Source organism: Chlorocebus sabaeus, chromosome 7 (assembly GCF_047675955.1).
Source record: "Chlorocebus sabaeus isolate Y175 chromosome 7, mChlSab1.0.hap1, whole genome shotgun sequence".
NCBI classification, from domain to species: Eukaryota; Metazoa; Chordata; class Mammalia; order Primates; family Cercopithecidae; genus Chlorocebus; species Chlorocebus sabaeus.
Window position 1 is genome coordinate 123630403 of NC_132910.1, and position 13970 is coordinate 123644372.

At 41.2% G+C, this 13970-nt stretch overlaps 1 protein-coding gene across 1 annotated transcript in view; it reads left to right on the plus strand.

Annotated features, from left to right (window-relative positions):
* The window catches only part of GALNTL6 (polypeptide N-acetylgalactosaminyltransferase like 6), a 994726-nt gene that overhangs the window by 954515 nt on the left and 26241 nt on the right, over positions 1-13970 (plus strand). The window contains exon 10 of the mRNA XM_008000268.3: positions 8353-8469. Coding sequence (XP_007998459.2) covers positions 8353-8469 — 117 coding nt within the window. The remainder of the gene's footprint in view (positions 1-8352; positions 8470-13970) is intronic.

Here is a 13970-nt window from a genome sequence, read left to right on the forward strand (position 1 = left end):
TGCTGGGAAAACTGGATATCCACTACTAATGGACTGAATTACGTCTCCCCAAAATTTATATGTTGAAATCCTAATCCTTGGTACCTCCGAATGTAACTTTATTTGGAAATCAGGTTATTGCAGATGTAATTAATTAAGATGAGATTATTCTGAGTATGGTGGGCCCCTAATCCAGTATGATTGGTGTCTTCATAAAAAGGGGAAATTTGGACACCAGCACACACACAAACAAAACATCAAGTGAACATAAAAGCAGAAACCAGCATGATATGTTAATAAGCCAAGGAACATCAAAGATTGCCACAAACCACCAGAAGCTAGGAAAGAAGCACATTATGTACTCTCTTTCACAACCCTCAGAAGGAACCAAACTGCGAACACCTTGATCTTGGTCTTTTAGCTTCCAGAACTCTCAGGCAATACATTTCTGTGGTTTAATCCACCCAGTTTGTGATACTTTCCTATGGCAGCCATTTCAAACTAATATATCTGCATGCAAAAAAATGAGGTCATAAACTTTACTTCACACCATACAAAAAATTTAATTCTAAATGGATTAAAGACCTAAACATAAGAGCTAAAACTGTAAAACTCAGAATAAAACATAGGGGAAAATCTCCATGGCATTGGAATGGCAATGATCTCTTAAATATGACACCAAAGCACAGGCAACAAAAGAAAAAAATAGATAAATTGGACTTCATCAAGATTAAAACTTTTGTGCATCAAAGGCACAACTGACAGAATGGAAAGGCAACCCACTGAATAGGATAAAATATTTACAAGTCATATATCTCATAAGGGATTAATATCTAGAATATATTTTTTTAAAACTCCTTAAGCTCAAAAATAAAACCATAAATGACTCAATTCAGAGATAGGCAAAGGACCTGAATAGGTATTTCTCCAAACTATACAAATACTCAATAAGCAAATGAAAAGGTTTTCGACATCATTAGTCATTAGGGAAAAGCAAATCAAAACCACAATGAGATGCCACTTCACATCCACTAGGATAGCTATTACATAAACCAGAAAAACTACAAGTGTTGGCAAAAATATGAAGAAACTGGAACCATTCTACATTGCTTGTGAGAATGTAAAATGGTTCAGCTACTGTGGAAAACAGTTTGATAGTTCCTCAAAAAGTTAAACATAGAATTACCTTATGACCCAGCAATTTCATTCCTAGGTGTATAGGCAAAATAATTGAAAACAAGGATGTGAAAGATATTTACATGCCTGTGTTCACAGAAGCATTATTCACAGAAGTAAAAAAGTAGAAACAGGCCGGGAGCAGTGGCTCACGCCTGTAATCCCAGCACTTTGGGAGGCCGAGGTGGGCAGATCACAAGGTCAGGAGATCGAGACCATCCTGGCTAACATGGTGAAACCCCATCTCTTCTAAATTACCAAAAGTTAGCCAGGTGTGGTGGTGCACACCTGTAGTCCCAGCTACTCAGGAGGCTGAGGCAGGGGAATTGCTTGAACCCAGGAGACGGAGAGCACAGTGAGCCAAGATTGTGCCCAGCCTAGCAACAGAGCAAGACTCCATCTCAATAAAAAAAAAAAAAAAGTAGAAACAGCACAAGTATCCATGAATAGATGAATGGATACAAATCTGGTATATTTATATATGTGTTTTTTCATATAAATATACATGTATCGGGCGTGGTGGCTCACACCTGTAATCCCAGCACTTTGGGACACCTCCGATCATGAGGTCAGGAGATTGAGACTATCCTGGCTAATAAGGTGAAATCCTGTCTCTACTAAAAACACAAAAAATTAGCCAGGCATGGTGGTGTGCACCTGTGGTCCCAGCTACTCGGGAGGCTGAGGCAGGAGAATCGCTTGAACCCGAGAGGCGGAAGTTGCAGTGAGCCAAGATTGGACCACTGCACTCCAGCCTGGGGGACAGAGCGAGACTCCATCTCAAAAAAAAAAAAAAAACAACAACAACTATGTATATACACACACACACACACACACACACACACACACACGAATATTGGCCTTAAAAGGAAATGAAGTTCTGATACATGCTACAATGTTAAGTTAAATAAGCCAGACACAAAATGGCAAACATGGTATGGTTCCATTTATATGAGGTTTACAAAATATTATTTATAGTCAGTAGAATAGACATTACCAGGGGATGGGGGAGAAGGGGAAGTAGGGAGTTATTGCTTAATGATTAATGGTTGCTGTTTTGAATGATGAAACATTTTAGAAATAGATCTTGGTGATGGTTACACAAGATCTGTGTAATTTTGAATGCACTTAATACTATTGAATTGAACACTTAAAATGGTTAAAATCATAAACTTTATATCATGTATATTTTATCACAATTTTTAAAAACAGCTCATGAGAAGATGTCAAAGGCCTGGGAGACTGGGATGGAGAGGAAAGGAGTGGGACATTCAGTACCTAGGACTAGAATCAGCAGAAATTGTTCATTGAGGGGTAGGGAGATGGGTGTGTTTGGTGTGGCACTCAAATTGCCAGATTGAGATCTTGGGGGACTGTGTAAGACACTGTGAAGATTAGCTGGCAATCCAGACTGAAGAATAGGCCTGCAATGCTGGACCAAGGCTTGTTCATCTGCGGTCTCCTTTGACTTAAGTGCTGTGAGTGATCACATGATATAAATGAAATGTGATTTGACCATGGCAGCGCCCCATTTACCATCACAGACAATTCAGCCAAAAAAACTAACAAACAAATAAATAGTAACTAACATTTACTGACCACTTGCAATGTACAAACACTGTGCCAGGCACTTCGCATGCATCGGTTTAATCCTCACAACTGCCCTCTGAGGCATGATCGTCTTCATTTTATAAACCTTACGTTGAGCCATGCTATATCATTCGCCATTCCCTTAAAAATGCCTTACACTGTCAAACTTCAATATCCGAGTTCATTTCTGATTCCTAAGGCAATAGTGTCCCTTCTGTCACTTTACTGTGTACATTCAATTCTACTCAGCCTCCAGGGCCCCTTCCAATGTCATCCGTCCTACCAAGTGCTCCAAGCCCATCTCACTCAGAACGGTCATTTCCTCTTCAGGCCTCACTTACCATTTAGTCTCTTAAGAAGATGTCTTCAGAGTAATGTCTCCCTGATATGATTGTTGGCTCCTTGAGAATAGAAGCCAGTTTTTCTTAGTCTTTGAATTTCTAACTACAAAGTGCCTTTCATTCAGAATCACTCTCAGAATGTTGACTCTCTATAAGTGGATGAACTGAGCTTTAAAAAGGACAGGAGGCTGAAGTGGGAGGATCGCTTGAGCCCAGGAGTTAAAGACTGTGGCAAGGTGTGAGCTGTGAACACACCACTGCAGTCTAGCCTGGGCAACAGAGCAAGACGCTGTTTCTTGAAAAAAAAAAAAAATGAGGTTATAGGGAACCTCATTTGTACCTCACGAGCAGAACCTGGACCTGCTCAGTCTCCATTCAGTTCTCTTTCCATGTTACCCTAGTGTCTTCTGTCTTTCCAGCTCTGCAAATAAATTTGCATTCTAAAATCAACTATGGTCCAGAGGTTGGGCAGAGTGGCTCACGCCTATAATCCCAGCACTTTGGGAGGCCAAGGCAGCGGATCACCTGAGGTCAGGAGTTCAAGAACCTGCCCAACATGATGAAACCCCGTCTCTACTAAAAATACAAAATTAGCTGTGAGTGGTGGCACATGACTGTAATCCCAGCTATTTGGGAGGCTGAGGCAGGAGGATCGCTTGAACCCAGGAGGTGGAGGTAGCAGTGAGCCAAGATTGAGCCATTGCACTCCAGCCTGGGCAACAAGCGTGAAACTCCGTCTAAATAAATAAATAAATAAATAAATAAATAAATAAATAAATAAAATCAACTATAGTCCATAAAAGGGAGCATCTTAAATCTTTTTGTCACTTTAAAAATTCACAGCTAGAAATATGGGAAATCTCAAGCCTTTCTTCCATTCATGTCCTCTCTGATGTCCTCACTAGACCATCAGGTGCACAAAGGATAGGACTGGTTCTTTTTTTATTTTTTGCTGTATACCCAGTTTCCAGCATAGTGCCTATGACATAGCAGGTACCTGGTAAATGTTGTTGCATGAGGAGTGAACCCATCACTTCTTACTTGAAAGACCTAAGGCTATCAGGAGGAATTAGCAGACCATGCTGGCTCATTTGTTAAGCTAAGGCTAGTCCCTCTCTACCAGTCAGTTGAATTACCTACTCCACATCTACTAGCCACCTTGACACTTAAGCCACATTCCCCTTCTCTTGTACCTCTCTGATAAAAACCTCCAGTGTTGGGGGCTGGGAGGGGGGGCCAATATTAAAGCTGAGCCTGACTCCTCTTGCAGACCTAAAGAACTCCTTTACTCTCTGCCTGACCTTTTCCTGGTCCTTGCCCAAAAGGAGATTATCTCTGTAATTCCTGTCACCCGTTATGATTCCCCTTTTCCTCATTTTTCTCCTTCCCACCCTTTCCTAGCCTCATTTTCTAATCCTGTTCAGTGTCTCTCAAGATTCCTTGACACAATTTCAATGCTATCAAGTCCTGAAGCTGGGCATCAAAGGAATAAGGCCTGAAAATGATTGATTCTGTCATAGACATATTTAATATCCCATGCCCTAGGTTTGGGCCATGTGTACGTGTGTGAACTGCTTCACCTTCAGCCGGAGGTACAGAGTTCATGTTGAATAAATATGAATCATCGTAAGTGTTCTTGTCTACATTTTTTAAAAAATATATTATTAGCGTGAATAAACAAGTATTAGAATCAGTTTTATTAGAATTTTATCCACTTGTTTATTTTAATGGAGTTGAGTTTGTGAGCAAAATGAGAGAATCTGAGTATGTGCTGGAGAGAGGCAGGTGGACAGGTAAGAAGAGAAGCAAGCAGGAATGGCTGGATACTAACCTTGAGGAAGAGCTGGATATTAATCTTGTATCCAGCTGCCCACCTTATCCTATAGTGAACTTGCAGCATTTCCTCTCTGGCACAACGTTTTGCTGGAATTTACACAGATGTAGACAATTACGCCTTTGAAACCTGAAATTTGGCTTCCAAATCAGTTTATCCCATTGTCTACACAGATGCCACTTGAGTGAGAATTTAGAAAATTCAAGAGTTTAGAAAATGGTATCCTCCATCCCTGCCAGAGGCCTTTTGAGCTCATAACATTTAAAAACAAAACAAGGCACTCCAATAGGCTTTGGTGCGTGGCAGACTTGTCACTCAGTGTCCCTGGCTTGGGTATGTTTTCTTCTTCCCCACATCCTCCTTTTCCAGGAGCAGAGCAGCTCCACAGGTGAGTTCAAATGCCAGCCGACATAGGAGAGCAAGCTTCTCCCTCTGGGACCCACTGGCCATGAACCTGCAAGCAGCTGCCTTTTCTTCCCAAATGTGTTCAGAGCTCCTGGACTCAAGTAGAGGGAAAAATAGTGCCTTGAAGTTGTCTTCAGTATAAACTGATACTGATTCTCTAAGAAGAGTGTGTCTGTGAGTTAAATGGCCCAAGAATGAAAAGAAAGGCCTGCTCAGAGTTCTGTTGGGCAGGTTTCAGGTTATAGATAGCTTTAGAAAACCAACACGCTGCACTCAGATAAGGAGATCAAATAGGAGATTTACAGAGTGTGCCAGGTTCAAGACAGCGATAGCGAAATCTACCTTTGACCTTCTGGGTGTTTCTGTTTCACTAGAGAAACCCCATCACACATCAGGAAATTGATTTTACAAAACGTGTATTTTAAGCTTGGCTTCACAAATTCTAGAGAGAAGTTCCTCCCTGGTACTTATTTTAGGGAAGGTGGAGTAAAGGTAAAAGAAACGAGAGCAAATCAGGTGCCTTCTGATGCCCAGCCAAGTTCATTCCCTGTCTTTCTAGATCTCCTACACTAAGAGAAGGAATGCAACTAGTTCCCAAGGGGTCAGGGCAGGCATTTTCCCTAATTCAGGGTTCAAATCTGGAGTCGATGGGTTCCAGGAAAACCAATACAAAAGTGCTTGGACATATCCATTTATAGTTTTGTTTGTTCGTTTGTTTCAAAAATGTCCACCACTTTCCATGGATTCTCGGAGAAATCTGTAGGCAAAACCAGGTTAAGAACTGTTCCCCTGTACTCTGCATTATTTCACTTTACCTTTCATCAGGGAGAGAGATCCTGAAAGCAGAGCCCCAGCAGTAGCAGATGAATCCAACCTGTTGCCTAAGTCCCTGAATAAGGAGATTAGTACCCACCACACTGATTCCCTCCTGACCAGCATCCCCAATCTCTACTCCTAGAGTAAATGAAATATGAACTATCTCTTTCCACCACCCCCATTCTATCCCAGCATGATTTATGCCTTTCATGATCCTCAGTATATTTCATAAAAACCTTCTCTCTGCCTCATTGCCCACCCCGGCAGGAACAGACCCAGGTGGGTATTCTTCTGTCGCAGAGAGACTCCTTTCCCTATCTACCCATCCAGGCAAAAGAACCTTGGTTAAAATGATCAGTTGGGCCCATCCTCATTTTGTTTCCATTCTTAAAAGGACCTAAAGGGATTATCATAATCCAGTACTATATAAAGGCTTAAAAAGGATTAAGATCATTGACCTTATATAAGCATACACATCTAAATAGCAAACTATCAAGAATATCCGTCTCTGCTACAGACTGTGCTTCTGACACTATCAGGAAGATTGGTGAAACCTTCAAGCAGGGAGAATATGATGAAAGTGCCAGGTGTGGTGGCTCACACCTGTAATCCCAACACTTTGGGAGGCTGAGACAGGTGCATCACCCCGTCTCTACTAAAAATAAAAAAATTAGCTGGGTGTGGTGGCACACACTTGTAATCCCAGCTATTCAGGAGGCTGAGGCAGGAGAATTGCTTGAACCTGGGAGGTGGAGGTTGCAGTGAGCCGAGATTGCACCACTGCACTCCAGGCTGGTGACAGAGTGAAACTCCGTCTCAAAAAAACAAAAACAAAAACAAAACAAAAAAAAAGATATGACAAAAGGACGTGTCTCTGCCCAGACTCTACTTCTGTTGCTGTGTAAGTTTTTGACACTTTTTATTGTCCACTCTTTTCCCACCTCTAAGTATTGAGTTCCTTATATCAGTGCTAACATAATTGTAAAGAATTATCCTCTTTTCCACTCTGCAAATTTTCAAAGGTCAGGCTTTATGTAGAGAGTCTTTATCCAGTGTAGTATTTCAGCAATAATACTGTCTTTCCTATTTTGCTAATACTCTAGAGTGACATTTAATTTATCATTCAAAAGCAATACTAAATTATGACAATAGGTGTAGACTGAGACCATTGTAGCCAAACTGAAACCAAAGGTCACCATGTTCTGCCCAGAACCATGCAGGGCTAAGTGGTTTGCTCTCCTCCATCACATCCTATACCTGCCACACCCGCCTCATATTGGATCTCTCCCCTGCTAGCATGATAGTGATAGAAGGCGTTTTGAAACAGGAAGATAATAAATTCCAAACTAAGAACTATCTGAAAAGAAAAGCCTCCCATTTTAATGAAGTCGTAAACTCTAGGCTACTCCCTCTGTTGCATTATCAACACATTCTTTGCCGCAACCAGCTGCAGTTTGGCTGTTTAACCATCTCATGTTCTTTAGCCTGTCGAGTAGACCATGTTGTAACCATAATAGGTCTGTTGCCTGATGTGTGCAGCAAGTCAATACACCAAGATATGGGGTGCAGCAGAGAAAGAGGTTTAATTGTAAGGCTGCCAAATGAGGAGATGAGAGGAAAACTCAAATCTGTCTCCCCAAGGAGTTTGGGGCTAGGATTTTTAAGGGTTTTGGAGTAGGCTGAAGTTGGGAGATCATTGATTGGTCACAGAGAGCAGCATGAGGTCATGGGACAGGGAGATGAAGAAACAATATTCTCATGTTGATCCATTTCCTCTGTGAGGGTCTTTAAACTGGCTGCAGTCAGCTGTTCCACTGGAATTCAATATCTGCTTAAGCAATTCTTAAACAAAAACCTCATGATTCTAACGTCACAAATCCTATGTATAGGAACAATGGAGATGCAAATGGTTAGTGTCTAGTGCTACAGACTTTCAGTTACAAGGAAGTGGGTCAAAGTACAGACTGATTAATACTTAATTATAACTATATTTCTTTCCAGAATTCTTGTTAAGCCAGTGAAGATGGCTTCAGTGTTACATTTAATTCCCTGATTTTTCTCCATAAATTGCATACAAATTCAAGGTCTCATTCAACATGCATGTAATCAAAAAGATAATCTATGTCTTACTTAATCTATACCATGGTTGTTAGGAGCCAATGATAAAATACAGCATAGCCCCACACTCAACATTCTTTCTTCTTTCCACAGATCCGAAATGTGGCGGCAAATCTCTGTGTGGACAGCAAGCATGGAGCCACCGGAACAGAGCTGAGGCTGGACATCTGTGTCAAGGATGGTTCTGAAAGAACATGGTCTCATGAACAGGTGCGTCAGCTCCCAGAAGCCAGGGCAGTGGGAGCCAATGGGAGGATGAGGTAGACACAGAGGGATGCAGCCAGAACAAATCTCCGAATGGTGCAGATGGTGCGTGTGAGACCTGGAGTGAGGTTGCTGTGTCACCAACCAACCCTGCAGTTCAGTGAATCACTTAATGTATCAGTTTATGTTTCTTCTCAGAGCAGTTGCGATAATCAGTTCAGATAATGTACACAATTATGCTCTAAATATGAGAAAGGATGGGAGAAATGTGGACAGTGACCCTAGTCTTATTTCTCTTCCCAGAATGGTAGTTTAACACAGAAAGCCTGTAGAGTGCTTTGGAACACTTCCAATGAAATTTCATGGTTTTAATGACTCTGTTGTTCTGTGTTTGTGACAACATCTAACCTTGCTTTTCCCCTGACCATGAACAGATCACTTTACATGGGCCTCCTGTTGTGGTAGTAGTTTTTAATCTTACATGTGAAGGATGTAAGCAACAACACCCCGACGTGGACTTCAGGAAATAATTTAAGGCTGTGTATTGCTTTGATTGATTTTTGTTTTGTTTGTTTTTTTCTATTTCTGTGGCTACGTAGTAGGTGTATATATGGGGTACATGAGATGTTTTGATGCAGGCATGTAATGTATAATAATCACATCATGGAAAAGGGTCTCCATCCCCTGAAGCATTTATCCTTTGTGTTAAAACAATACAATTATATTATTTCACTTATTTTAAAATGTACGATTAAATTATTACTGACTATAGTCACCCTATTGTGCTATCAAATACTAGGTCTTTTTCATTCTTTCTATTTTTTGTACCCATTAAGCATCCCTACCTCCCACCCCCCACCCCATACCCTCCCACTACCCTTGCCAGCCTCTGGTAACCATCCTCCTACTATCATCTCCATGGGTTCCATTGTTTTGATTTTTAGATCCCACAAAAAAGTGAAAATATGCAATGTTTGTCTTTCCATACCTGACTTATTTCACTTAACATAATGACCTCCAGTTCCATCCATGTTGTTGCAAATGACAGGATCTCATTCTTCTTTATGGCTGAATAGTACTCCATTATGTATAGGTACCACATTTTCTTTATTCATTCATCTGTTGATGGACACTTAGGTTGCTTCCAAATTTTGTCCATTGTGAACAGTGCTGCATCAAACATGGAAGTGCAGGTGTCTCCTCGATATACTGATTTCCTTTCTTTTGGGTATATACCCAGCAGTGGTATTGCTGGATCACATGGTAGCTCACTTTTTAGTGTGTGTGTGTGTGTGTGTGTGTGTGTTTTTTTCTTTTTTTTTTTTTTTTTTAGACAGAGTCTTGCTGTGTTGCCAGGCTGGAGTATAGTGGCGCAATCTTGGCTCACTGCAACCTCCGACTCCCTGGTTCAGACAATTCTCCTGCCTCAGCCTCCCGAGTAGCTGGGATTACAAGCATGTGCCACCATGCCCAGATAATTATTTTTTTCTTTTTTTTTTTTTTTAAGTAGAGACAGGGTTTCACCATGTTGGGCAGGATGGTCTCGATCTCCTGACCTCGTGATCTGCCCACCTCAGCCTCCCAAAGTGCTGGGATTACAGGCCTGAGCCACCATGCCCAGCCAATTTTTAGTTTTTGAGGAACCTCCAAACTGTTCTCCATAGTAGCTGTCCTTATATTCCCACCAACAATGTATAAGTTTTCCTATTTCTTCGTATCCTCAACAGCATTTGTTTTGGATGCAAGTCATTTCAACTGGATATAAGTTATGTTTTGGATATAAGTCATTTCAACTGGGGTAAGATGATATCTCACTGTAATTTTGATTTGCATTTCTCTGATGATCGATGATGTTGAGTACCTTTTCATATGCCAGTCTGCCATTTGTATGTCTTCCTCTGAGAAATATCTATTAAAATCTTTTACCCATTTTTTAATCAAATTATTAAGTTTTTTACATAGAGTTGTTTGAGATCCTTACATATTACAGTTATTAATCCCTTGTCAGATGGGTAGTTTGTAAATATTTTCTCCCATTCTGTGAGTTGTCTCTTCACTTTGTTGATTGTTTCCTTTGCTGTGCAGAAGCTTTTTAGTTTGATGTAATCCAATTTGTCTATTTCTGCTTTGGTTGCCTGTGCTTGTGGGGTATTACTCAAGAAATTTTGCCCAGATGAATGTCCTGGAGAGTTTCCTGAATGTTTTCTTGTAGTATTTGTATAGTTTGAGGTCTTATATTTAAGACTTTAATCCATTTTAATTTGATTTTTGTACATGACAAGATATAGGGGTCTAGTTTCCTTCTTCTGCACATGGATATCCAGTTTTCCCAGCACCGTTTGTTAACGAGACTGTCTTTTCCCCAGTGTACGTTCTTGGTACCTGTGTCGAAATGAGTTCACTGTAGATGTGTGGATTTGTTTCTGGGTTCTCTGTTCTGTTCTATGTAAGACTGAATTGCTTTTAATCAAAAAGCATTTCATTGCAACTCAGTTTAAGTGAGGTGTGATTTCTAACCTGCTTAGAAATTTGAAAGTCCTTGCAAGCAGCTTCCCTGATACTGGGTCACCTGTGAAAGAGAAAAGATAGTGGGCAAAATTGTGTTTGCTCTCTTTTAGTGTTTTCGTTTTTTGTATTTTAGAGATGGGGTCTTGCTCTGTCACCCAGGCTGGAATGCAGTGATGTGATCAAAGTTCACTGCAGCCTCAAACTCCTGGGCTCAAGTGATCCTCCTGCCTCAGCAGCCTGAGTAACTGGGACCATAGGTGCATACCACTAAGCTCACCTAACCCTTTCACTGTTTTAATTTTAAATTAAGAAATATTTCAATAGAAAGCTATAGAAAATATCATAGCAGATATTTATGTATTCATCACACTCACCTCTTATGAAAAGCAAAAAAAGTAAGCAAGCAGTTCCCGGTAAGGCATTACTGCCTCCTATAGCTAGATTCCTCTGGTGTCCATCCTGTACATTAAACAAGAAAAGATCCACCATGCCCAGCACAGGACGTTAAAGAGTTATCCAGATGTTCTGAGATTCACCTCCCTCGCCCCACCTCACTGCCCCTCCCTGCCCCACCTCTACCACGCGTTACAATGCAGAGCATCATGATGCAAGGAAAACAGCCACAGACAAAGCCCACAGTGCAGTCCAGAGTCTTTCAGCCCATCAACAGTGCCTCTCCTCTAACCACTGATCCGATCTTTGAACCCTCTCCCCACAGCCTCGTGGTATTCTAGAACTGTGGGCCTTGTAGCCAGGCCAACCTGGATTTTAGTTTAAACCATGTGGCCTTGTGAAATTGTGAAATCTTTCTATGCCATAGTTCTTCCATCTTGGACAGAGTGGTCAGAAGAATAAATCTTGGAGCAGCATCTTGCACATGCAGCAGGTGCAGAGTAATAGCCTCTCCCTCCTGCCTTCCTTCTCTCAAACACCCACACATCCCTTTATGCTAATACCAGGTTAGAAACCTCTCTCAGGTCCAAGGCAGCTGGGACTTTGGCTTCATTTATCTGTTCCCAGCATAGTCAGCAGATACTAGTTATTATTCACTCAAATGTACCCTGCATGGCTGGGCACGGTGACTTGCGCCTATAATCCCAGCATTTTGGGAGGCCGAGGCAGGTGGCTCACTTGAGGTCAGGAGTTCGAGACCAGCCTGGCTAACATGTTGAAACCCTGTCTCTACTAAAAATACAAAAATTAACCAGACGTGGTGGCTGATTTATATATACCCAGATGGGTTTATAGAAGGTTCTGTGGCTCCAGAATTTATTGATAGGAATCAAATATCAGTGAAAAGTTATTTTCCTCCTCCTTCTTCTGTCTGTTTCTATAAGCACCATGGGGATGTTACCGGGGACCTGAGGAATAGTGTTGGACTGTTAACTCCAACAAGCAATTTTGACTTCAGCTGGGAGCAAGAGAGAAGGCTTTAGAAGCTATCGGTAAGGCTGGCATCTACAGTGGAAAAGGACTTTTTAAAAAAGAAAAAGGAGCAAGCCATAGGAAAAGCTTCATTTCTTGGGCTAAATTCCTCTCTACCATCTCTATTCAGCCCAACCAAGAAACACACATGGCCAGCTGGTGGATATAAAGCAGGCCTAAATGCCTGAAATGGGCTTAGTATTTCTCTCCAGTAATGCTCTGGAATGAAATCTGCTCTGGCCTGCAGATTTTATTTGACAGCTGAACATGGATATAAACAAAGGCAATGATATTGCATACACTTTAAAAATTGCTGGTTCATTCCCTGGACCCTCTATGTCCCCCAACTCCCCACCTCCCGCCCCCAGGCTAAACTGCAAAATTCTATGGCCTGTAATTCAAGAAATGGTCACCAGAGAGCAGCACTAGACAAGCAGAAAACTACATGGGCAGAACAGAAAGACCAGTTAATACAGCTCTTTAAAAAGATTTCCTGTCTCTAGAGATCCTAAAAATGAAGCTACAGTAGGATTAAATAAGGTTGATAAGTGGTGGAAAATGCATCATATTTGAAATATTGCCATATATTGACTTAGAGGTTAAAACACGACAAGCTGTTTCATTCGCCAGTAATTAACTGTAAGCTTTATTCAATATTCACTCAGTGACTTATAAGAATTAGGAATCTCTTCTACATTTAGATTAAAATTCCTGCATGAGGAAGGCATATCAGGACATGACAATTGTGGGTTTTCTTTTTAATTCAAAAGCATTCAAAGAATACAAAAGGAGACTTATTAGAGTTGAAATAATCCCCTTTTTCCAAATAAAAAAAAAAAAGTGGCAAAAATAAAAAAAAAGAAAAAACAAAATTGCTACGTGGGAAATGAAAAAGAGTCCATTGAAGGACCTGTATAAGAAAATGCCTTCTGCTGCAGAACACTGGCGGTGACTAATGTGGTTTCTGTGAAGGAAGCAAATGTATGATTCATTTTGCCAGGGCAATCTGCATAGCTGTTTGATATCATGGTAGCATTATGCTTCCTTTAGGGATCAAGAAAGAAAAACAAAAACAGATCCTAATAAGACTGTAAGGTCTGGAAAGAATACTCCCCAGCTCCCATTGAGTCCAAGGGAGAGGAGTGGCGAGGAGGAGGAACCCCCTTGGCCTAGTTTGGCTGTTCTCACTCTGCAGGCCCAGCAGCAGGCTCTGATGTCGTGCTGGGGAGCAAGTGTTGCAGCCAAGCTTTCATCCTCCCAAGGAAGCAAACACAGGCTGCCTTTCCAGGGCCTAGGGGAAGGTTCACAAAGACAGAAGCAAGATAATGTGTGCATCCAGGAGACAGATTATTTTCCTTTCTTTTTTCCCTCCTTGGGAAAAAAGAGTCTCATTATCAAGACAGAGCGTACTGATGGGTGCAAGCTGCAAGGAGGAACATGCTGTATCTCAGGTTTCTGCAAACCTCATAACAACGAAATAAAACATCACAAGCCAGACAGAGAAAAATATTTTCTGTTTTCTCGTCAGGTAGCAAGAGCAAGAGATAATAAGTGTATTTGCAGTACCAAATCCA